The sequence below is a fragment of the Catharus ustulatus genome, chromosome 1 (genome assembly GCF_009819885.2).
Source record: "Catharus ustulatus isolate bCatUst1 chromosome 1, bCatUst1.pri.v2, whole genome shotgun sequence".
NCBI lineage: Eukaryota > Metazoa > Chordata > Aves > Passeriformes > Turdidae > Catharus > Catharus ustulatus.
In genome coordinates, this window is record NC_046221.1 from 92,540,856 (window position 1) to 92,567,481 (window position 26,626).

The window sequence follows — 26,626 nt, forward strand, 5'->3', positions numbered from 1 at the left end:
ATATTATGATGTTTGTATCTCCCAAACTGAAGATCATCTGATTTCACAGTTCTGATAGACAGCTGTAAGTTCAACAAGTGGATTTAAATATATACATATTAACATGGTTACTGTTACATAGTCAAAAGCTTCCCACTAAAGGCAGGGAGCTTATCCTAGCACAAAAACAGCACAGATTTTAACCCTAAACATCAGGAAATTTAATCAATTCTCCTGTTATGCTGTTTTACCAAGCCTAGTACTCTTAGTAGGAAACCATCAAATCAATTTAAAAATAACTTTTTTTAAACAGCCCATTTGTTCTGGCTGTTGGTTCCTGAAAATTGAGGTTAGTGTGAATGAGTTTAACTACAGAATTGGCAAATACCACTACAGCTACAGAGCTGAGCTGCTGCTGTCACCATGTTCTGGGACAGCCTCTTAGAGGACCTCCTTCAGTGTGGCACAGTATGACAACTTTCAGAATGAAAATTAAGAATTACCTACTTACCACTTGAGACCTTTTTTACTACAATCAGTATGATACCAAACTTATTCTAATTATTTAGTATTATTCCATATTAGACTTTGTGCCACAGAAAAGCATGATTCTCTTTTGTAGTTGGAAATTTAATAAACAAGTAGCATTTCTCACCAATCCACCTGCCCTGAAAGACAGAAGGAATCTGACACAGCATACTAGTAGAGAGATATAAGTACATATCTATTTCCCAGTTTATTATAAAGCTATCATGTCATTATGCTCTAGACTACACGTTTTGTTTTAAAACCTGTCTCATCCTGTAAGATTGTAACAGTAACAAAAAATACATGAATGTAACCAGTGAAGCAGTTCCTCTCTGAAGCTACTGCTTGCCTGGAATGCTATCTTTAAAAGATACAATGTGTTCCCATAGGATGTTAATTCAAACGTAATTACATTGATTTAAATGACACTTCCATTGGATGAAATATAGATGCCATGATACATTGCAGGTGATTGCTAGTTGCTGATAAAAACTGCTAAGGTTGAGTGAGCTCTTTGAGTTCAGCCAATTGCACAAGTACACCAAACCCTACCCAAGAGTTTTGGCTCTTACAAAACTAGCAGCCAGTTCAAAACAAATTGCTGTGTCTTAACACAAGTTTTAGCAGGTAGCATTTCAATTGGCAGAGCTATCCCACTCATATTAATGTAACTCTGGCATCACAGTGCATGTCACTGAGAATCCCCCAGACTTGCAGTTCCCAGAATGGAGCTCTGAGAGGGTCACCACTCATATCTAATCCTTACAGACAGCACCACAAAGATACTTTCTGCAACAAAGCTAACAGTGAATAGCTGGAATACTCTTCCCAAAATACATCTTATTTTTAGGCAATCCACTAAGGAGAAATGGGATTATCCTGAACCACCAGTTTTTGTCACTTGCACATTTGAAGTTAAATCTGTTGAAGAACCAGAATCCCTCCAGTCCCTGATGGGGAAAAATGGTAATTAAAAGACAAAAAGCAGATTTTCTACAGAAATTTGGCAAAATTGATGTGTGTTTTAATCTTAGCTTTATTTTAAAAAGGGAATTGCTTTTATAGAGCAATCTAGGTTAAAATGCAAACTGTCAAAACAGAGCTAAGAATTAACTTTGCTTGACGTTTATCACATTTTGAAGGCTTCATATGATCTGTAACCACAAAAGTATGTGAATTTCTAAACCAGACTATGCAATCTCAGAGAATTACCTACCTCCCCCAACCAAATGTGAATAGATTTTAGTTTGAGAGTAAACACAGATGTGTTGTGTTGTAGAAAGGCAAAAGCATATGTGTATTGCCTTTTACTATGGGCATCAGTATGCTGGTGTAATGGGTTTTTTACCCTTCTTCACCTGTCCTAGCAGACAATTTTAATCTCTCCTTTGCTAACAGAAAATGGAGTCGTACTATGATCATATCTAGTTTCAGGATTCATAATAAACATGCAGGAAATTTAGGAGACTTAATAAAGATAGTACACCACTTCTATAATAAGGAGATAAAATAGGATAGGTTATTCTTTGAAGGAGAAAGAGTAGTCTAAAATACCTCATACATGTACTTTAGCATGAAATTTTCTCTGAGAGGTAGTACCCCTAAAAAGTGATCTCAGAATCCAGTTAATACTGTAAAAATTCAGATTAACAGAAGAAAATTTGCAATAACTTAACTGTCTAGATATTGCAGATTTGAAGAGGTTTTAGAATGTTTTTCACATTTTTCTAAAGTGCAATAATTATGTTTGGTAGTAACTTCAATTCTTGCTGTAGCAAGGCATTGGTAGTTATATAAATTATATATTATATCCATTTATTCAGTGTGTTCATTTTGGTTTAGAAAGGCTCATATAAACATTAATTTATTAGCCAGTAATGATTGTGAACACATTTTTCAAACATTCCAAGAAAACAGAATGGAGAGATTGGCTGTTTATTTAAACCTACAGAAAGCCATAAAAGCTGTGACACACTGTGTTGTGAAGTATGCCTGGCCCTGACACAAGAATTCATATCCATAAACAGTGTGTCTTGCCTCACTGCAAAGCACACCTGCAACTTTAAGGGGCTCAATTAGGCAAATGGATTAGTTTCTCATTATTGGAGTCCCAGGCTCCTCCTATCTTCTTTGCTGTTATCCACCTCCACAAGTCTCAGCTGCATGCTCCTGCTGCCTACATCATGCCAGCTTTGGATCTCCCCAGACCTGTTCCCACGGATGGAGGTCAGCAGTCAGGACTTGCCAAATATTCCCTCTCTCCTGGAAGCTGCCTCCTGCTGCACTGGTGAACTGGTCTGATTCACAGGGAAGTCTAACATCTCTGGGGTGTAGCACAAGAAAGAGGCACAACCAAGTGGCAAAGAAAGCCACTTTTCCACTACAAGCAGCCTACTTCAGAGCTTACAACTCTTAATTCCCGATTTCATTAGTTGACTGTAACAGACCAAATGAAATGCTCAATCCAGTGTCCCTGCCTGGGGGAAGGCCTGGAAAGTAACAGCTTCAGCTGTCATTGCTTGTCTGTCAGCCTCTAAGTCCCTCAGCTGATTCTACTAACTGAGATGCCACCAAAATAAGCCATTAAGAAATATGTATTAGTCCTAATTATACTTCTCCCTGAAGATTTAGGCAACTCGTTCTACTTGGGATTCAGAGTCCTGAATGTCTGCCTTTTTGAAAGCAGGTATTAAGTCCTTTCATTCAAAAGTAGGAGCACACTTATGCACTGATACTTGCTTTTTATATCATGTGTCCTTACAACTGCTTAATCTGCCCTCCACTTGAAGTTACCTGTTCCTGCCACTGCCTGAAGGGATTCAAACCCTATTTTTCCCAAGCACACCCTAACCACTGGGTTAAAAGCAGGTCTGGTGTGGGAGCCAAGGATGGAGGTTTTTCTCTCTGTTCCAAAGAGAACAAATCCATAGTTTGGTAGTGAACATGGTTATCAGAATTATCTGCTTATGTATTTTAGGTCTTTATTTCTGTTACATGTTTTGTCTTATGATAGTTTTAATACAAAATATGCAGTTGTGTGAATAGGGATCAGAAATAATATCCTTTCTAAACTCTAGGCAAAAAGTGAAATAGTCATGCCATCTAATAAGAAGTTTACGTTGTAGTAAAAATGCAATACTGTTAATTCAAGAAACAAATTTGAAATGGATATAAAGAAACTCTTTTGTGAGTAATACATACTTACACTGAAGGCAGAGGCCATCATTTTGGAAGGGGTGAATATCTGTGGCTATATGTCTTGTAACCTGCTCCAGGATGTAAGTACTGGCTGACTCAGGAAGAAAAACTTGCTGATTAAAAGACCCTGCTGTGGATAAGAAGTGTTTTTGAGAATTAAAAGAGAAAATTCCTTTTATAAAGCATTGTAGGACATTGCATTTACCACATAAAAAGAGACTCCTAGTATAATATTTGCCTTTTTATCATTTATTAAAGAGAGAAATATGATTTGTTGTGTATCATATGTCCTTAATTTTCAGTAAACATGCAAAATTCCATGCTTCTGTGTACAACCTACTTAATATGTGTACTACATAAAATCTGATGTAATTAAAAAAGCTCATTTTGCAAACATTCACAAGCCTAGAGGTGAAACCTTCTACACAGTTGTAAGCAACTTCGGTTTTTGAGTTTCTGCTCTCGGACTGTTGACATGCTTGTAGCTTGACTTACCCCAGTGTTCGTAAGGATGCAGTGTGCTTATCATGACAGCCTTATTTATTGCTTCCTCAGATTTTTACTTTTCTGAGTTAATGAAAGAACAAGAAGAAAAGCAGGAAAGGCTGAGACACCTATGATAGTTTCTGCATAAATTAGACAAGATTTACAGGTATGGCTAGTGTCACTTAAGCAGTACAGCTGGAAAACTCGCATTAAATTTCAGGCATTTAAGTATTTTTTCATATTTGAAAGTGAAACAGCAACTTCCCAAGCTAAATACAGAAGTACTGCTTGGAGTTCAGTTAGATATGAATCAAGGAGACTGTATTTGAAGAAAAGGTTATTGGCATCTCAGGGGTATAGGGGATGTTCATCAGGCAAGGGAGAAAGTATTGTGAAAACACTCATCATTTAGGACAAAGGAGGAGGGAGTTAAAGCCCTCTAGGAAACTGTGTGAAATTTATGTGCCATAAAAGTCTTTCTGTTGAGTCTCTGGTGTATTGGTATGCAGTCCATCCAGAAGCTTGTCTTAATTTTCAAGATAAACAGGTATAGTTAATAAAAGATGACTCCTCTGTCTAAAAACATTGTTACATTTATGCCCTGAAACCATCAGGACTACAGCAAAATACTGCTGAATTGGAACATGCAGAAATTAGGACAGTAATTAATGTCAGTTGTATGACTGCTTATGACCAAAAGAGCTTCTTGTTACTAGAGCCAGTATTTTCTATTGTACAAGATATTAATTTTTAGCCAGGGAGGCGGAGAGCTGCAGGGAGAGTTGCGCAATCTTTGTGCTTGGAAGTCGGGGCCTGCCTGGGGCAAAGCCCCAAGAATCTTGTCCAAGGTCAGTTTTGACCCTGCTTTGAGCAGGAGGTGAGCTGGTGACCTCCTGAGACCCCTTCCAGCCTCAGTGATTCAGTGTTACTGTGTCAACTTCCAGATGTGTGATTATGTGACCAAAGATGGGTGTGTCCTCTCCCTAAATAAACAGTCCTATGCTCCTGTCATAGGCAGGTTCAAACATGAAAATTACCACAAAAATCAATTATTACATTGAGACAGTATTAAGTCTCCCTATACTGTAACAATGGTTATGTTTTAGTAGAACTGCTCTTCCCTTGAAAGGACAGGACAATGTTCTGACACCAAAATTTACTGTTAAAGTCAACAAACTGCAATAGAAGAAGGCAATTTTTTCTTGGTGTATGTTCAGGCTCCACAAACACAAGTAGTAATCTGGAAAGACCTTATTCTTTAAGTTCAATATCTTTATTTACATAGTCTAGAACTAGAAGTGCTAGTTTGAGTCTCACATTAATGACCTTGAATGTTCTCTAGTCAGAAATTCCATTTTCACCTGAATTTTTGTTAAACCTATTTGTCGCAGGCAGAATTGCCTTTTTTTACAGATACAGAGTTGCCCTTTTTATCCTTGTCCTCTTTTTTTTTCATCTGTCTGAAAGGTATTTTTTTAATTTGCTGAATAATTAATTGTGGGAAATATCTCAAAATAGGATCCTCTTAAACCCAACTCAAAATGTTAAATATCATGTTTCCCTCTCACCTACAATTGTAAATGTGATACCAAAACTTCACTAATTCTAATGTAGTGGCAAATCAAGTCTTTTAATAGTTCTGCTCTATTTCAAGTAAAAAAGGCAGTTGGGATAGAAGTTTATTTGAAAACATGGAACTGTCTGGCACTTTTCAGATCTGCTGCAGTTCCTCAACTTCAATATATGGTACTGAGGTGAAGTGCCACAGAACTTGCATAGCTGAGTAAACAACCACCTACTTGTACAAATGTTTCTGCAGAAATATTTCAGAAATTTGCCTTCAAATTAGCTCTACCATACAATCCTCTCTTCACTTTTCCTCCTGAGCTGCTTAAAAATAGCCTTCAAGAGATACTTATATTACCTTATTTTCATCTAAATTCGAATTTGCCATATGTTTATTTTCGTTCAGTTGTCAGGATTTTTTTTTTCCATTAACCAGTTAAATGTAGTTATCCATAGGATAATGTACTTACAGTTTTGCTGAGTATGGGAGACTGGTGTGCTATTCAAGGTTGGAATGGTTGGTAGTGAGTTTACTAGATAAAGGAAAATAAATGCATTATTCAGGGCATGTGCAACCAGATATTTTTTTTTGTCCCAGAATATGAGACAAACAATAAAGATGACAGATTGAGCTTGAAGAATTTTAAAATCTAAGGTATAGTTTCTTTTCTTTTCTTCTTTACAAGACCTTTGGAGAACCTGATAAAATTACTGCTCTCTGATACATTATGCCTTTGATAACTTTTTGAAGGTTTGTAGAAAGAATGTTTTTATTCTCAGTTCCTGTAGCATTGCAATGTTTCATAGATCAGTGTACCTAACCTTTGTCTTTTTGACATGGTGTTTCAGTATGGCAGTCTTAAGTACCTGTACTCAAATGGAAAAACCTTCTTCTAAGTAACTTTAGATTGCAATGCACCATGGCAGAAGTAGTGTGGTTACAGAAATGAAATAAAACTAGAATTTTTATTACTTAAAGTGACAAGAAAGACAGACTCAAGTGCTAAAATGTGCAAAAAATAGGGAAAATGCAAAAGTAAAGTTTTGTTTTCTTGTATTGTTTTACGTGATAGTCCATAACATTTTGAAGGTAAAATTTAACTCTTCTAATTCAGGTGTGTTCTTTCCTAAGCAAAATAGATAGAGTAGGAGCTCTGAAAGATGCATCCTGTTTTCAGTTGAAACTATTTAATTGCCTGTCCTTGAAGAAATGTTGTTTAGTTTTTCTTTGTTACTCAAGTGTTAGTTCCCATCAAAATGGATACTGTTCTACAGAATAAGCTACAATCAGGAAACTCAGGGGGTTTTTTGGGGTTTTTTTTTGTTTGTTTGTTTGTTTTTTTCTCAGAATGAAACTACTCTCCCATCAATCATAGGAGCCGATAACTTTTTGTTTTCTTTGTCCTTGATTCAGTCATGTGTAGATGAATGGACTTGGATCCTTCTCCTACCTTGGCTGAAGGCTGTTACTCAGCACAGGGATTCTGGTATGCTCCCTGAGCAGCATTACAATGTTAACAGCACGTGAGCATATTGTAATCCTCCACTCTTTTCTCCAGAAGTACTTTGACCTTAACTGTTTTATATCAAATGATGTATTTTAAACTTTAAGATGCAGTTTAGCCAAAGTCCTTGACTGACTTTTTCTGATAGAGAAAGGAACATACTGGCAGTTTTTTTATAAAAATTCAATTGTGATTTACTGTAGTCTTTTTTTTTTGCTAGTATGCTTCCATCCATTTTCAGTCTTAAAGCCCATCAATTTGGGAGACTTTTTTATTTAGAGGGATCAAAATATTCTGTTAAGTTCACTTTTACTCTTGATGAAAATATGACCCAACACGTGCTTTTGGATTCTTAATACACTGAAAATTTTAGCTCTTGGGCCACTTCAGCAATGCCATTCAGCTTATGCATATGAATTTATTCAAGTTACAATTTTCTTAATAAAGAAAACTGTCAAACTTTATAAACAAGGAGTAATCCCAATCCACCAAATGAAATCTAAAAGTGAAAGATCCCTTGCAATTATTTAAACCGAAGGGAGCTTTGTGGCAAATGCAAATTAAACCAAGCTTTTCTGGGATAGTGTGAAGCTATTCACAGTTGTGTCCCAATTACATTTTATTTGAGGCTTTTCCCCACAGGAAATAGTATTTTTTTTTCCTTTAAATATCTGTAAGATATAAAACTTTGCCTATGACAGTACTTAAAAGTCTTTAAATGGGAAAACATGTTTGGCATTTGAAATCTTTTGAGAATAAATCCAAGCTTTTTACTGAGGCTTGTTCATCTTTTTCTGTGTTTGACTGTTTAATAATTTTGAAGAGAAGAAATTAAACTTGAGTTTTTTCTTGTTTTGTTTTTTGTTTTTTGGTTTTTTTAGGTAAGCAGTACCATTATGAAAGGAGATCTTGTGTCATGAAATTGCTGTGTCTTTTTTCCCCCAGGTTTTAAGAAATGCTTGAGAGGTAGGGAATGTAATTAAAATCCTATTCTCCCTTTGGTTGCATTTTTAATTTTGAATTCTAACCCTCACACATCATAATAGAGCTTTGCATTAGGGTGTTTCATACCTCTATCAAAGTGACTAAAGTAATTAGTATTTTATACATTTTGGTAAGTATTTTGTCACTGGACCCACCAGTGCAGGTGAATGATAATGGTTTGAAGCTCAGGCACTGACAGGACCCTAAATGAGAATGTCGCCTTTTAATCAAGAACACTTGGAGTCTATGGTATTGAAATGCCCTACAGAGAGCATAGAAAAGCCATCCATCACTTTGTGACAGTCCAATCTTTTAGTGCATGAGTAAAATTTTATTCAGCCTTTCTGAGGCAGTTGGAATGTGAGATGTTTAACTCGACTCAGAACAGCAGAAGTTCAAAAGCATGTCGAGATTGCTATCTGGGCATCTTTATGTGTCTTTATATATTACCTTTATTTATTTAAATTGCAATTGAAGTGTTTTCCGTGTCTTGCTTCAAATACCTTCCCCCATACTCTTATAGACCCAACAGCAGAGATTATATCTAAATTTTAGTCATATGTTTGGAGCTAATTTGCACAGTTGATTAACTCTTGATGCTCAGTGGAAATACTCAGAAAGTGAGAGGGAAAGGCAGGTTTTGTAAGTCTTGTACAGGTAAGTAGTTTGACACGTGACTCAAATCCTCTGGAAAATGATTAGAAGTGCATTTAGTGATACATGTACTTGGAATTGTAAACTATTATTATAATAGTCCACAATCTAATTTCAAGCTTTGCATTGTTATGTTTGTTTTTAACAACCCTCTTTCGGCTTTCTTTATAAGTGAAAACAGCAGTAGCATCTGAGGACAATGTGGTAATTTAAGCAAAAATATTTTTGTTTTCAGGCTTTTGGGATATTTACTTGTGATGTCAGTGGAAGCAGAAACCTATACCAGGACCCTTGTCTTTTAAGATGAGTAGTTGACAGTGATGAAACCGACTGACTCAAATGGATTTACTCCCAATTTAAACTGTACACATAAATGACTTGCCAACCCTAGCAGCTGCTTGAAATTGAGGACAATGCTCTGCACTGTACTTAATAGCTGGATACTACTTAGGATTTTAGTGAAGTAAATTCAATTTTTCAGTGCCCTGTGGAAAAAAATTTGCTCTGAATATGCAAGATAAGGTTTATTTTTTTATTTTTCCCCTTCTTGGCATTTGAACATTTTCAGGCTGAATTATTTTTTGTCCTATACCAAAATGAGGTAGGACTTTTTGTGAAGGGAGGACATTCCTAAAATACTACCATGTACTCGAATGCTGAGAGGAGAGGCTGGGGAAATTGTACTGGGCTTCATTTTAGTGAGTGGAAAGGAAGAGGGAAAAGGTTTTTCCTGCTGAATCCAAGAACCAGTAAAATGCAGCCAAATGAGGAAGACATGTTTATAGATCTTACTGAAAAATTATTTCCAGCAAACCCTTCTGTCACAGGCATGGATAGAGTTAATATTGTTGTAGACAGTGCTGTTTCTTCAGTCCTGCATTGTTACTGAGTCTTCAGTAAGTTTGCTTTCAGAAATGTAGCATCGTTATAATGTTGGCAATGAGAAACTTTAACCATCATTTTAACTTGATTTCAAACATGTCTAATTCTGACACCTTTCTCCGTGAATTATTCCCACCAATGTAAAGAGCTGCATTTTTGTCTGCCAGAGGGTATGTGTTCAAGTTTTAATGGCCCCTGTCATGTCATCATGCAAAGTTAAATGATTTAAATATTCAGAATGTGCAAGAGCCCAGGCCAGCCTTGTTATAGTGAGAGCTAATATATTAATCAAACAGCTTAATATATGTTCCAGTATGAGCAGTATTAGCTGGCACGTTAAATAGCTGACATTCAAGATCTACTCCCAATTTTAAAAAGTCTGCTCATATCATCACTGCTGTCATCTAGTGACATTCATGCTCTGTTTCCACATGGCATTCTCACTCACTGTAATTGTCCACTAGTGAAAATACAGGTATTATCCATTGATTTTATAAATCACCATTTTCTTCCCTGGCTGCATGCCACAACTCTCTATATCACAGAACTTACACATAACTAAAAGCCAAGTAAGTTGTTGCAAGTCAGATATTGCTGCTTTAGAAGTAACCTACTACAGGAATAATTAGACATGCACCATTATTGAAGCTGAGTTAAAGCAACATTGTAGTAATATTGTGATTATGAAAATCAGCTGCCAGAATAAAGTAATTTAAGCTATTTATTGAATTTCACATAGGTTGAAGACAAGTGGGTTCTTCACTAAACTGGGTGCTTGGGCCAGACCCCTCTAATTACTTCTTTTCAGTAGTGACATGCAACACCCTCATCATCACTATAGAAAAAAACAGCATTTCAGAAATACTGAACGCAGAAGCAAAATCAATCCGAAGCCCAACATGTGCAATCACCTTCATCTACAATTCCTGTACTCAATATATTGTCAAAACTAATGAATGATTTGCAGAAAACAGAGAATCAATATTTCCAATATTGTTTTTGCATTCTTAAATTAGTAACTCCTTTTCCAGTTCTCATAGAATTTATTTATGCATTTAAGTTTTGATTTACTAACACACTGTTCAGTTACTTTCTGGTTTTAAATTTTGTTTTAGCATGTAAAACTGTTAACAGCTAGTGAAACTGGCTACTGATGGTCATAGTATACCTTCAGTGATGTGCAAATCCATTTTTTTCTAAGCTGTGAGATGCATGGTATGCAGTGACAGCATGCCAGAAATGGATGTATTTACATCTTTGACTTTATGTTTCATATTTTCATGGGTTCTTTTATACACAGTAAAATCCTATTAGTCTAAAATAATAAAAACGTTAGAGAATATTATCTGAAAGTAAATAGGTAAGAAATTTTACTTCAGTATATATCAGCTATTCTGATATATACTGATATTGCAGTTTTAATCCTTGCTGGGGGAATTAAAAAAAAAAAAAAGAAAAAGAAATTATGAGTGAAAGAAGCACTTTCATAATAAGCTAATTTCACCTGGTATTTAGTGCAATTGCAGACACCCATCCCAAATCCCACAATGCTGATTCCACCTAGAAATAGCCAAAACAAAGAAATCAGCTTCCATGGTCTACAAGTTTTGCTTGTCCTCTCTAAATAAAACCAGACAGATGGCGCAGTTTTTGGAAATCATGTGAAAACATCTGCGGTAGGGAATTTGGAACAAAATAAATACAAAAAATTAATAGATCTACCAAAACCTAATACTGAAAGTAGTATGTGAATAGGAAGCCTCCCAGTCTGTTTTCTCCCAGTACAGACAGTGTGTACACCAGGGTCCAATCTAGGCTCATTCCTGGGGTTTGGCTTTACTCAAAAGAAACCAGTGTAAAGGTAGTAAAGCTTAGGTCAGGTCTCTTCCTCAGACTTGGCTGCTCCTAAAACAAACTTATTAGGACTCCCAAGTGTTTGCTGCAGGTTTTCAGTCTCTCAAATTATTGCTACCAAGTCCTTTGCCATCTTCCTCACTTCGGCAACTTGTCACCCAGTTCTAGAACCTAACAGGAAGGGCAGTGTTCCACCCAGCAGGATGCTCTGGATACTCGATAGATAGTCTTGTGAAAAGAACTGCAAAATAGAAGCTCATCCCCTCACTATTTCTCTTGTCTATCCCAGGAGGGATGGAGGTTGCCAATTTGCCATACTGTGGTTGTAGTTAAAATTCAGCTGAAGCACATAAACACGACTTTACAGAGGGAATAAAACTGCACAAGTGCTCCTGTAAGAAGTATTTGACCTGCTGCCTATGACTTTTAATACATGCCATTCCAGTCAAGGCTGCTCAATGCGTTAGGGATATTGGGAGAAGGAGAAGAACAGAGAGGGTAACATGAGAAGTGGCAACATGGACTTCAGTGGGGATTAATAGCCACAGAAAGAGGTGCTGGGAGAGGATGGGCTTAGCTGCAGTCTTTACTGCAGTGTTTTTATCCTTATTTGAGGTTAAACTAGCATAAGCATGTTCAGCTGTACTGACGTCACATCTTCCTTTTCCCATGGAGGAGTACCCTGTAAATGTAAAGCCACTCCAAAATCTTTGTTGCTAGAATCTTCAACAGAGTATGGAGAAAAACATACTGCTTAGTGACTAATGTGGCACAAATTCCCTGTAGCCCTAGTTACATAAACTGCCATTTAAAAGACACAATTTAGTTATAAAGTGCACGTTAAAAGCTGCTCTCTCCTTGAAGTGTATGTTGAATTCCTCATAAAGATTGTTTACAAGATCAGTTAAAAAGAAACTTTGAAGAAGCTTTTGAGCATTTCAACCCATGGTTGCACCTTCTTTTTAGCTCCAGATTATCCCAGGAACCTGGGAGTGAGGTGGTTTGCTAGGAGTGACTCAGTAGGGAAAATGTGCTGGGGATGGGCTGTGGATTGGGCAGGAAGGGGAAGCTGCCCCACACGTGACTGGGGGTTACAGCACACATTGAGCAGAGCAAGTTCCCTGGTGACAGACACTTCCTCACTGTGCTCAGACACCACCATCACTTCACAGCACTACAAAGGCATTTGAATTCTTCCTGTTTGTTTGTCCCAACACATGACAGTGAAGAATGAACTGTCTTCCAATCTAAACGACCAAGAAAACAAGCATATTTGAGAGAGGTTTGTTCAACTGATGTTAAAAGTTAAAGATTACCTTTACTGTGAAGTAATTGTTCACTGAGGAATCTCTTTTCAGGCTGTAAATAATGATTTGTATTATCACTGTATTATTCACTTTCAGGAAACGTGTTTTTAGAACAAAGGTAGATCCATATCCCCTACCTTTAAAATCTTTCAGAAAATGAACCTGAAAAATTATATGATGTTTCCTATGCTTTAAATCCTGATGTTTAAAACATAGGCCAGAGAGATTTGTAGATTCTGGAGGCACCTGCAGTTTGTGGCTATAAAGCTGCAGAGGATATCATCTGAGACATCTGCAGGCTGCACGGGAAGAGCTTTTCAAAGCTCTGTACTGCAGAGTTCATGCCTCTGTGCAATAGCACATTATTCGAGAAGCACTGCTTCTGCTCAATACTTTAATGTTTTTCCAGAAAGAAAAGCACATTAGCTGAGTGTCTGTCTGCCATGGTCCCATTGCTAAAAATTAGAGTTTTCATACAAGCAGTGCTGAATGAGGGAACTGGCATGCCTCTACAGTACATCTTTATCTCAGTTCCCAGCATTTAACTGGAATCATAATACTCAGTCTTATTTGCTTCCCAGTCTGGCACAGGGCTCTGAAATCATGGTATCAGCTTCATGCCTCAGTGAAATGAAAACTGCTTTATAGCCCTGCACCCTTTGCCTTGGACAGGAAACCGCTGCTCTCGAATTGTCCATGACAGATCCAGAGGCTACTGCTGTTATGTCTCACTGGCACAGGAGGATGACTTGGGTGATCCCAAGAACCTGATGCCTCAATGGGCAACAAACCCAAAAAGCAGCAGCTGCTGGTCTAGATCTTGCTGCCTCTGCCACCATGCAAGGGATACTGGCACCAACCAAATCACCATCTGTCCTGTAATGAGAACTAGCCCAACTCTTAGCAGCTCTAATACCTGAAATCCCTTAGGAGTTGGTATGGAAAAGAAATTATATGTAGTATTTACATTCAGGATTTGTCCTGCCAGGAACAATTCCTTACTTTCCTTCCCACTGCACCAGCAAGATTAGCAGTGAATCCACACAGACAAAAACACTGAAGACAGTGAGGGTAGTATGCAAGTATATCCAGCTGCAGAAATTACAGACTATATATATGAGGAAGTTTATTCCTCTTTGCTATTTAACTATTTTTATTTGCTGAATCTCAAAATATAAGTTGCTGTTTTAAGATATTGTTGAAATACTACTCAAAGCCTGTTTCAAAGAAACCAGAATATGTAGGAGAAGATCATTGAAGGGGCAAAAGTGATAAAGTAATTATCTGTAGAACTGGATTTAAAACCTACCAGATGGTACCAAAGAAAAGGCAAGAATGCTTTGAAGAATAAATCTGAGTGCTGATTCTTCCACTTAAGAGAATTTACACTGATAATGAGCAGTATCAGAGATAATGAATTCATGAAAAATAATCTTGTATCTCAAGCCTTGTCTTTCTCAAAGCTGACTAATGTTTGCTGCTGAAATCTGAAGTGCTGGAAGCATGCATGTACAAGAATATACTTTGAAACCTAGGAACTCAGTGTATAAAGCCACTTAACTCAGGATTGATGAAGATATTTTCTCTGCTCACTACCACATAATGTACATGTTTCTAAACATCCATCTGCATTTATTCTCTGTTTCTCTGTTTCTCTGACAGTCACTGCCTTTTAATGTTTTCTGTCCTCAATGGAAGAATCAAGTTTAAGCTACAGGCTTTAGTGTTGCTTCTGCTGATGTTATTATTGCCTTATCCCCTGTAAAATGAACTTAAAGATGACTGTGGTTTTTTGAAAACAGATTATTTCTATTCATATTTTAATTTTAGTAGGGCACTAGAAATATTGATTTTTTACTTTATGCTTCCAATATTTAAGACCTCTCTTTGTTATGTTGAGAACAGCCACTATAAAATGACTGAAGTATTTCCCCTAAGAAGAGTTCAACTTGCCTAGTCCCTAATCCTGTAATTACATACTTTTGCATGTATATGAGTGATAAACACTTCCCTTCAAGTCACATGGAGAAGGATATGCTGTATCATGGCCTTTGTTATACAGTCCAGTTTGTAGAGGTACTCCAATAAGCCACAAATAATAACAGTCCTTTTTTTCATACTTAAATAAGTATTGTAGCAACACAAAAGGTTTTTACAGGGAAACACTTTTTTCCCCCTAAGTATTATCTCTCTAAATGTAACATAAAAGAACATTTTAACCATCCACTTAGTAAATACTGACTTAGCTTTTAGTCAAGCTTTTACTGCAATTAAAAAAGAAAAAATCAAGGTATGAATTCCTATTGACTAAAATACGAAACTCAGTGGCAAAATTTGCACTGACTTTGGGGTAGATGAGGATTTCTAGAAATGAAACATTTATGTATGTAGCATGGGCTAGTACTGGTAATGTGAAGACTTATAGATCACTAACAAATTTTAAAAAAACCCCATAAACTCAGCCGTGCAGAATTATCAGAAAATTTCTTAATTGACACACAACTTTTTTAGCTTTCCAGTCACACACATATTTTCTGACTGCTGTTCCTGCTAAATAATTAAACAAAACATAAAGAAAACCTAGTAAATATAACTAGCACCCATGTAGATTTTGTGAAACTTGCATACAAAAATAATATATAATAAAATACTTTTTCTTACTTCTCACTCAAGCACAACAGGCGCCAAGGATGAAGAATAAAATGATTAATCAAATTTTCTGTAGAAAGTTGATGAAAAGCTTTTTTATAAATTTTATATATTCCTGTTAATACTTTCTACAGAACATTCTAAAACAGATCCAGTGTACATTTCTGCTGTTTTTGGTTGCACATGCTGTCTTGCACTTCATAAAGTGAGATGAGGTGGCTTTCATTAATACTGCAATAAACTCTATGCGGTTTTTACTCAGAGGGCAACTCTATTCCTCTCCTTCCTTTTGTGTGTCAGTTGTAAATTGATTGAGAAAAGCTCTGTTTCATGCTTCCCCGCTCTTGGTATACAACATCTTTAAAGATTCAAAAGAGATGGGAAAGCTAAAAGGCAACAGGTAGGTAATACAGCAGATGGCTCCATCTTCCAGTTAAACCTGCTCAGGGTAACAAGCAATAAGACTGTATTTTTTCTGCAGAGTGCAAGTGGAGAGGCTGTGAGTGAAAATAAATTTCTGAACACAGACTCCAACACAGGATCAGTGGAAACTACTCCCAAGCCGTTACCGTTTAAAGACCCAAACTTCATAGTAAGTATATTATTTTAACAATTTGAAATTTCGAACTTTTCCCATAAAAGACTAACTAGAGTTCTATTTAACCATGTTCCTAGTGTAAATATTAAGAAAATAAGCTTAATAGCCAAATAAGAGGTTGATAGTTTTAAGAAATTCACCTCAACCCATGTCACGCTATGGTCTAAAGCACACACTGTATTATAGTATGAAAATGGCATTGGTCCAGAGGCAGAACTGTTATATTAAGTTCTGGAACAGAGTGAGAAAACCTGTTAGGTGCAGGTAAGTGTGGAAGTTTTATGATATGGTATCTCACAAACTACCGCAGCTAGAGAGGAAAAATTAATACTACAAATGGAGGAATCACATGTTCCCATTCCTAGTCAAGGCAGGCTGCAAAGCAGTTGAGCTAGAAATTAGCCAGAGTCATCAGCAAATGGCATTTTGCTCCTCTTCTGGTCCCTGAAACTCTTAACAGATTGTGGTGTCTTCTTCCAATCACTGCTAGATTTAGAAGCAAAATGCGCTATGCTCCCTGAAGTTTGGCCTGCCAGCATTCAGAGTCATGTAAACACTGACAGCTGATGAAATGCAGACTTCTAACACATTGGGGGTTAAACTAGGAGAGAAGGTGAAGAAGATTAAGTTAGTAATGCTGGGTTTGTTTTTGATATCTTTTTATCTTGCTGTGCCAAGGGCAACTCATTGGCACACTGAACAAATGCTTTCTAGACAAGAAAACCTCTGACTGCTGGTCCTAAGCCAGTACTTAAAAAGAAGGGTTTTATCCCAGATTTCATTCTGTATGAACAAGATACAATATCCCACAGCACATAACGAGTAATTGGGCAATGCACAGCTCACTAAGCACAGGTTTGGCAGGGGGGTATGAAATTAATCTCTGACATGTGAGTTGCTTTACATCTGCTTTGCAGACAACTTCAGTCATGAGAGGGGCATTCAAACAACCGTATACTTTGCTCACAAATCCTACAGCAAGCGCCAGCATCTTTGAGAAATGAGGCTTATTGCAAAAGCTCCTTTTGTGCCCAGAGGCATCCCATGTAGTTTCCACATAGGATTTGAATATCATAAGGCCCTGAGCTGATCCTTAGTTCTTAGACAGATGTCACCATTTCCAAAGAGGCAATACTAATTTCTGCATGCTTGAAATTATAATTAATGTACAGGGTATTTTGCAGCCACTGCAGAAATAATAGGCTGTTATAATAAAACCCATGAAATTGTCTCCTCCAATAGTGTAACTAATTTGAGAAGAAATGCATTGAGTGTTAATCAGCATTTCATTGGTATGACCTGGTAGTAACAATTTGGATGGATTTTTGCATCTTTCCTAATTTGCCTTAAAAGGAAGAAAATAAATCAGTGTCTACCCCTTATATGTATGCCCAAATTTGAACCATTAGCTCACTGCAGAAGATAGACTTAAGAGAAGAGAAGGAGGAAGAACTGACCTTTTCCTAAACTTTCTGATTGGAATTTACATCCTTTGGCAATGGCAAAGGGGAAAAAGACTTTCTGACACTTATGTGGAGCATAGCTGCTGTAGATCAGTAGCTCCACTTGTCTTAGCTCCAGCTTTCTCTGAACTTTGCTTGGTTCATTTGTGCTTGGCAGTCATTGCCTTTTCATTGTAGGTGTGTAAGGTTAAGCTTAGCCCCATTTTTAGGAGGCATAAGTACATATAAAAACAGAGGTTGTTTTGAGAATACTGAACAAAAAATCATTATGCAGTGGTCTGGGGGAAAATTAATGCAATTAATTTGAATTAGTTGTGTGAAAGTACATGTAGTTTCATCTCGTGCTGTAGCAGTCTTATTACACAATGATCTTTAGATCACTAAGATGTTACTCTAAGAGCAAATATTTGCTTCTATGTTTTAAATCAGATATCCATCACCAAAACCCAGTATATCATCAGCTCACGAGCATCTCTTCTGAATATATCTTATGTCTACAAAAAAAAGCTTTCTCATTGAATCCTTCCTCCTGTCATCCTCATCAATTTAACTAGTTAATTTACAAACATTCAAAGCAGAAGTGTGTTTACAGAACTTCGCTGAGTTTGAATGAGACTCATGGGGCAAGTTTCTAATTATTAGCAGAAGTAGGAACTTCTCAATTGTAAGAACATTTTCTTTTTCTGAACTTAAGCTATAAATCTGTGTCCTTTGATCTTCTAGAAGTAGTACAGTATGTTGTGCAGCTTCTGTCTCTGGAGGGACATAAATAAATTACTCTGTTGCAATCGCATTTGATAACTGCAAGTGCCATTATAGTACCTGTGACAAGCCTTCCATTAGTGCTCCTTTCAAAATGCAAAATTGTCTTGGCAGCCAACATTCTATTTATTATTCTTTTTCTATTATTCTGTCTCCTAGCCTTTGAAAGAAAAATAAAATTTCCAGAAAGTTTCTCATAATATTAATTACATTTTGCAAGATCAGTTGTGTTTTCTGCAGTTATAGATAATTTGTAAAAAGCTGAACCTGTAATATGCCATAAAAAGGAGAGGGAAAATTTAGCTGCATAATCACAACTTTAGAAACAACTTAATAATAATAAGTTCTAATACGATAGGAAGTACATACAGAATCCTGTAATCTCAGGCTAAGCCTAACTGCATTGATTTTCTATTTCCATGTAAAAAGCAGATTTTAATTTCCTTCAGTTAATCAGAAACATAGAAGCTTTGACACAGTCCAAAAAGCTTTGTTTTTGCTTGCAGCCAAGATTAAAGTGTACAGTAGAGTAGCCTGCTGATGAAATAAGTGAGAATAACAAATGGTTCATGACAAGATGAGACGTATCAGAAAGACTATGAACTAGAAGTGTCATATTCTGAAATAGTATTCTTTCTTTATTTTTTCTCTAAACACCATATTTTTAATTCTAGCATTCCGGCATTGGTGGAGCAGCAGCTGGCAAGAAGAACAGAACATGGAAGAACCTAAAACAAATTCTTGCTTCTGAAAGGGCATTACCATGGCAACTAAATGATCCTAGCTGTAAGCTGCTTAGATGCTTTGCATGTATTTATAAATAATAGAATCCACACAAATAACTTTCTTTAAAACTAACCTAAATTATTTCATCAGTGCATACAGTATCCTGCTTGAACAGGGTCCAGTAGTACATTTAAGATTATTCCAATCACACTTGTCAGCTCTAAGTGGAAAGTAAGGGGAAGCAAACAATTTGGAGTATCATGGCAAAGTTCAAATACATTTGGGGAGAGAGTTTAATAAGGAAAAAGTATTTATCCAAACCAAGTCAGAAACCCTTATTCCCGTAAGGTTTTTGTCACCTTTTCACTGGTTAGGCACCTCCTCTCTGTGTACAGTCCAGAGGTCTTTTGTTGTATGGGTGCTGCTTGATAAGCTATATTTGAGCACTTTTCAAATAGTTTTCTGCTAAGCCACATACCTGCAGTAGCTTAGACCTCAGCCCAAGCTTCCTATCCAGCTCCTTATCCTAGATTCTTGGGAGATTTAAATCCTACATCCTCTTTTTAGAGCAGCACAGCTGCAACTACACTATAAGCAGTGCTGATTAGCAATCCTAGCTGGTTACATCCACAGGAGCAGAGTTACAGCACTGGTCTTATTCTAGATACTCTTCAAGTCTGCTTGTAAAGTGGGATACTATTGAACGTAGCTGCCGGCAGAATGCAATCCTCAGATTTTATTTAAGCGAGTGGAGGCATTTCAAAACTGAGCATATGCATATACTTTTTGTCAGACTTATTGCTTTATCCAAAAATAGCTTGCCATTTTTTGAAATGTTTAGACGCAACTGTTACAGAAAAATGCAGACTACTGTGTGTTCCTGGCCATTGTAACTGACAATCTGCTGATGTTGCTATTTCTACTATGCTCTGTTTGCAACCAGAAATTTACAGGATTTTTTGTAGGAAGGAGGGAAAAGAAATTCAGTTTCTTATTTAAAACCAGCTGTCTGTGGCATTAGGATCTTTTGAGCTATGAGATGATGAGTTAGAAATTTGATATGGATGGAGTGTTTGAATTGAACATAGCATCTGAATTAGTTGCAAGGGAGATCAGGAAAGAGGAAAGAAATTAGGTACAAGATATTTTTGTAAACCTCCAAATCTGAGGATTTAACTACTTAGGCATACCAATTGTATGTTAAAAAATGTTTATGAATGATAATTGCTATTTAAAAGCAACAAAGAACAGCAATTTTCAACCCTCAGCTCAGTTTCAACATTCAGACAATTTTCTAGGTCATTGACTGGGCTTAAAGTGGTACATGCTTAAAGATTTAACTGATTTAAAAGATTACTTTGCTTTTCTGGATTATAGTATTTCAGAGCTGCAATCTTGAGCAGTGTTTCATGGTCTTAACATACAGTGCATTTGATAATGGCTATTCTTTGCACGTGACTGACTGCAAGGGAATTCATTAAGACTTGGAAGAAATGCACACATTTCAAATGGCTCTGGCACTTTCCTTTTGGGGAGAGCAGTTCTGCTTGCTGAACTCTATTAATAGGTGAGCAGGATCAGGCTGTGATTTACAGTGCTAACAGGCTAAATGTTTTCAGAGGTGATTCTGCTTCGTGTTTTTTTGCCTTAGTATTGCCAGTTAATGGAGACCTCAGAGAGCAGGTTTATATTATAGAATATATATGTACATATATTTATATAAGACACTGAGTTTATGTCTTTGATTCTCTCTAGATTTTAATATCGATGCTCCTCCTTCCTTTAAACCTGCTAAGAAATACTCAGACATCTCAGGACTTCCAGTAAGTATTTTCTTTCCCCTCAAAACTGGCACCTCACCTTCCAGCATGAAATAGTGCTGGTGCCTTGTCTTATAAATGATGTATATGCTGAGGTTCCTATTCAGACTTGGGCTTAATAATTATTTAGTGGTTTAGGACCAGACCCCAAATACTTGTCACTACATCACAAAATCCTTAGGTTGTTAATAGAAGTCAGGACAGACTAAATACCTTGTCCTGCCAAGTAACTCCTATGACACCTCTTTCTCTCCTGTAGTATCTACATTGGTGCCCATAATTTCTAATTCCTAAGATAGCTGCAGGGAAAGCTGGTAGTCCACAGTCTCCATGGCTGTTAACTTTGCCAAGGTATATCCACACTGACTGATACTTCCCATGCTGTTTGCCTGATGTGGATTTATTTCATTGTATCTTGTAGAGGAAGTTTTAAAAAGATGGCTCAGCAATCTCAATAATGAGATTAGGCAAAAATTTATTGTTTGGCCTCTTTTCCACGAGGTTAAAAAAAAAACCAACAAAACAACCCTTGTTATCATTGCTTTCAAATTTTTCCTCAAACAAATCAGCTTGAAACAGACACTTGGCATAGACTGTTACGAGTTTCAAATACCCCTATGCTTCAGAGCTGGAAGTTGGAGCTTGGCAGGTGTATAGCCTGTATGTCACAGATGGGCTCTTTTATGTGTCTTTGTTAAAGAAAGAGGAGAAAGGAGGGAGAAAAAGGCAACAAACCACATTTGACTTAGATACGGTTTGCACATGCTCCAGAAAGTCTTGGTAGTTATAATTTGGTGCTTGAATTCCCCAAAGATTCTGTTGGCACAAACAGGAACAAAGTCATTGAATTCTGTCCAACAAAAATTTTATATCTCCTGTTGAAACTGTGTTACATGAATAATTTACTTAGAACAGGTAGTAATAACAGCATATCTTTTCACTTTTCACCTTCAAATGCCGGTGACTTATTTTGTAGAAACCTGTGCATTTCTTACAATTGAAATTGAAATGGATGGGAATGTTTTATTTTGGAGTAAAAAATGCTTAAGTAATGGTTACACTAAGTAGCTACAATAATGCAAACTTTGTAATGTCAAATAACCTTGCACAGAATTTCTGTGTGATTTCCCCTAGTTCAATCTGTTTTTCACCCATAGGGCACTAGCCCAACTTCAGAGGCTTGGTATCACCTCCTGGAGATGTCCTTAAACCATATTTGTTATGCTGATGCAGGTTAGCATACCAGCTTGCATTCTGTGCATTGAATTAGGCAAAGAGTCCTCATTAGGACAGAAAATGGGTGAGCACTTAACTAAGGCCTGCCTTATAATGGATATTTAGTGTTAGGTGTCAAAGAATAGCTATAGTACTAACTGTAATCCTGCACATCCTAGCATTTGATATTGATTTGGTAGCATATGTTTTATTAGACTTTATTTTTTAAGCAACACATTTAAATAAGGCACCTTGGAGGTTGCATGTGTCCAGCCTGTGCCTCTGAATGTGGTTTAGAAAGGGAGTGAGTTACTCACATAAAGGCTGGTAATCCTTGGTGTTCAAGAGGGAGTGGAAAAGCAATATCTCCCTCATAGATGAACTGGCAGACAGCAAATGGAAGAGTCTGCTCACAAACCCAGGGAAGATAATTCCCTCCAGCCAGGCAGACTTCTGCCCCATCTCTAAGGAACCAGATAATGCTTTCCAGCACTAACCTTGATGTATTTCAAAACGAATCAGTCGTTGCACCTGATGATGCGGGGTGTAGATGGGAGTGGAGACCACATCCCTACCAGTTAAGGGGCAGTTAAACCTTAGGAAAATCTCTCAGTTCCTCAGCTTTTCTTTACCAGCACCTCTTTTCCATCAGTGATTTATGTACTATAACTATTCTAGCTTAGTATAAATACTCTCTATACAGATCCATTCAGTACTGTTTTGTTTTCTTTTCCTCTCTTTCCACTTCTTTTCTTAATTTTCCATCCTCTAATTGCATTGTGAGTCAAGTTTCCTATTTTACCCAGCCTTCAGGATTCCTCCAGACTATGATAAAATTACCACATTTTTAAAAACCCTTTTTTATTAAAATAGCTGAGACAATATGTCCTTTAAATTGCTAGGCTAGAAATGTTTCATAAGAAGCACTAAACATGCTTTCAAGATAATTTTTAGTAGAAGATATGTGGGATAATAGAACATTGTAGAAATGTAGTATTAGAAAAATGTGCCTGTATGTTCTATATAAAATATAAAAGCATTTGTGTACGAATGTATTTTCTGTGGGAATACTGGATCTCCCATGGGGGGGAAAATTCCTTAGCATTACCCATTTAGGGAAGAATTAAATTGTCTACTAACTACAAAAAGAGAAGTGTATTAAAAAATTCTTAATCAGCATACTTGCTCTTATATTAGATGCCACAATTAAATTCTACTGATCCCCTTCTCTTTCAGTGTGTAGCACAAATGGAATTAAATTTACCAATGGTCTCAGCAGAGCAGCCAATTTATGTTTGTAAAGCAGCCTAGAATTATAAAGCTATTATCTACTGTATTGACACCGCAAAATAAACCTATTTTTTCTGAACTTGCAAGATGAGTATTTAGATATTTTAACCTGCAAAACAGAGTAATTTACTGTAAAGCAGATTAAAAAAACATCCAAACCTTCAAATGTTTATACTTCTCTTCCTTTTCTGAAAATGGATCAGTCCAGTTACTATAGAAACAGATTGAGATACCTAGTTTATTGTATTTTAAGAGCATGTCTTCATGGCCTTTGACTTAGTTTTTAAACACAACACAGTTTTTTCTTTGCAAATTCATCTTAATTTAATAGTCTAATCTCTAATTATTGCTGGAGTGTTGGCAAAGTTTATTTTCAGGCTGAAGCCATGGCATGAATGGCTGGTTACCATATATTAGTGTCTGCAAACAGTATAGACCAACACATAATACCAGAACAGTGAAGAAATGCCATATTTTTAACTTAGATCAGTTCTCAATACAAATTGCAGATATTTCTTGGTTACTCTGTTATGGAAGCATGCATATTTGAAAAGCAGTCTAATTGCTTAGCTTTTTCTTACATGAGGCCAGATGTAAAGAGTGAAATAAATGTAAATTTATACCTGCTGTAACCATGAAGTTGCCAGCAGGGACAAATTTACTCTTAATGTTCCAACTTTGCCATTTGTTTGAAACTTAATTAATGGCTTGAACTGTTAGCTGACTGCATTTGATTAACCTGGCTACATTTCTTTGGAAAGAAAACCAAGCTACAAATAACACTAAGGTTTCTAAGTCATATCAGACCAAATGATTGGCTGAATTGTTACCATGGTCAACAGGTGCTTTCCAAGATAAAAATGTAGAGGGCTCTTCACTATAAAACTGTGTGGCATGGAAGACTACTCCAGCTTTTCCTGGCCTTTCCTATTTTTAGTAGCAATGTCTTGAGGGATCTCAGCTGCCTGTGCCTTGCAGCCTGTCACCATCTCGTGCTAAAGAAAGGCACAGAAGACACTTTCGGAGCCTTGGCAGGCACTTGGTAATCCAGCGTCGAAGAGGCAAAGATTGTCCTGGAGGCTGAGTGTGGAGAGGCAATGCCCTGCTGCCTACCTTCTCCCAGTGCAGCCTCCTGGCTTACCCCTGAGCTCAGCTGAGCTCCAGGTTTCTGTAGCAACAAGAAAGGAGAGAGGATAGAAGGAAACTGGCACCACTCCCAGGCACCCAGGGTCCAAATATAGCAGAGGATACAAGCGTAGCCCAGGGTGAGCTGGCCAGGCTGCTATCCTGAAAGCAGGCATCTGGAGCAAACCACAAGGCTGGGTTCAAATCTCTTATCAGTTCAGTCACAGAACCATAAGCTGAGACTCCCTAGCTTTAACAACCACTTTAAAGTAAATTAAAAGCTAAGTTGTATGCAGCAAGAGAAAGGCAGTCCAAAGCTATCAGAGCACCCATAATTCAGCCTCTTTGTGGGTAATTATTGGCAGCAGCCTGACTCTTTGGAGAGCTGCCTTGAGAGACACTGCACAAGGCACAGAGTTGCTAGGGTGAGTTTAGAGAGTTGAGGAATTCTTTTGTGCTGTGTTTTATAGGAAACTTACTTCAGCCCTCTGTTATGTTTAATGCATTTCTAATCTGATTTTATAGGGCTCTGTTAACTTCTCATAAGTTCTCACAAGAGGTGAAAGAAAAAAAGACCTGTGGCCACATGGTAGAACAGCAGTGCTGTTACTGGGAAGAGAAACTCACTGTTTTGTGGTCTTGGAATTAAGATACTGCTTTCACTATTATGGTTAGAAATTTTGTTTTAATTGTATCTCTACCATTGTTTCTTTTTCAGGCAAATTACACAGATCCACAGAGCAAGCTAAGATTTAGTACTATTGAAGAATTCGCCTATATTCGGATGCTCCCTTCAGATGTGGTTACAGGATACCTGGCTCTAAGGAAAGCAACAAGTATTGTTTCCTGAATAGGAATATTCTTGTGTATTGCTTGTGAACAGTGCTCATTTGGAGTATCATGATGGAAACTGACTGTGGGACTAAGATTCTTTAAAACTATTTGTGGATTTTTACATCTGGAAGTAGTTGGTGATACAGGCATTTGAAGAACATATGGATTTAATTTTCATAAATGCTGATATTTGTTAGTTTGCCAGTTTGTTAGCAATTTAGTTTGGTGAACAGAATAACTTAGACCTTAAGGATATGTATCTGTGCTATAATGTCTCATTTATATTAATTTCTGTAAAGATAGGATTTCATCTCCACGCTGTATATTTTATGTACTACCCTGGCTCAGAAGAAACTGTCATTTGAATTGATGAAAAGGTGACAAGATATCCAAATGTCTAAACCTGCCTTACCAAATGTGCTTGCCACTTGGCTATGAAGTTTGTCCCATCTGTAAAATGAAGCTAAAATACCCAGCAAGTGCTGCTGTTGTGATGACTTTTCAGGGTTCTGTGGCACTGTGGAAATGAAGACACAAATTTTTGTACTGAATTAACTGCCAACGTAAATAAAGTTGGACACTTTGCAGTTTTTGAGTGCTTCATTTCACAACCTGACTATTCTTCCTTTCTTAGTGATTACAGTATTTGTACTAATTAGTATGAAGAAAGTACTAATTCCCCAGTCTTTTAAAAATGATGGTAAAAAGCAGGAGTTCCACTCTCCATTGGCTTTCTGACACCCAGATGGCCTTCAGCAAGGAAAGACCTTCTACCTTTGAACACTAAACTTAGCACCATGAGACACCAAAAGAATACTTGAGAGTGATGGAACATTGTCATACTTAAGAAGAAGGAGACTGGAAGGGAGTTTGGACTCTTGCTGAGGGGGTGGCTGGCAGGTATGTGCCAACACGCCAGGATAAGAATGTCCACGACTCCCTGAAACTAAGTCTAGGGGCAAAGGGGCAGAGAGTTTTCTGCCCATTCTTTCTTTCTGGCCTCTTTCTTATGACAAGCTACTGTCTTCCTACTTCTGAGTCTTTGTCCCAGCCTTAAACTCTTGCTAGGTTGTAATCTGGACTCCAAGTTCAGGGTCAGCTGTTCCTAGTCTCCAGTCATAGAACCTTCACTCCCACACTCCATCAGGAGTCCTGTAATGGTGGCACTAGGACTGGCTGCTACACAAGTTACTGCTTGCTG

The 26,626-nt window shown here is 37.2% G+C and overlaps 1 protein-coding gene across 1 annotated transcript in view; it reads left to right on the forward strand.

Moving 5' to 3' along the window:
* INO80C (INO80 complex subunit C) overlaps nucleotides 1–26,012 on the forward strand; it is a 29,942-nt gene extending 3,930 nt beyond the window's left edge. Inside the window, exons 2-5 of the mRNA XM_033073091.2 lie at nucleotides 16,074–16,184; nucleotides 19,090–19,201; nucleotides 20,897–20,964; nucleotides 25,310–26,012. Coding sequence (XP_032928982.1) covers nucleotides 16,074–16,184; nucleotides 19,090–19,201; nucleotides 20,897–20,964; nucleotides 25,310–25,441 — 423 coding nt within the window. The 3' untranslated portion in view covers nucleotides 25,442–26,012. The remainder of the gene's footprint in view (nucleotides 1–16,073; nucleotides 16,185–19,089; nucleotides 19,202–20,896; nucleotides 20,965–25,309) is intronic.
* The last annotated feature ends 614 nt before the right edge of the window (nucleotides 26,013–26,626 follow it).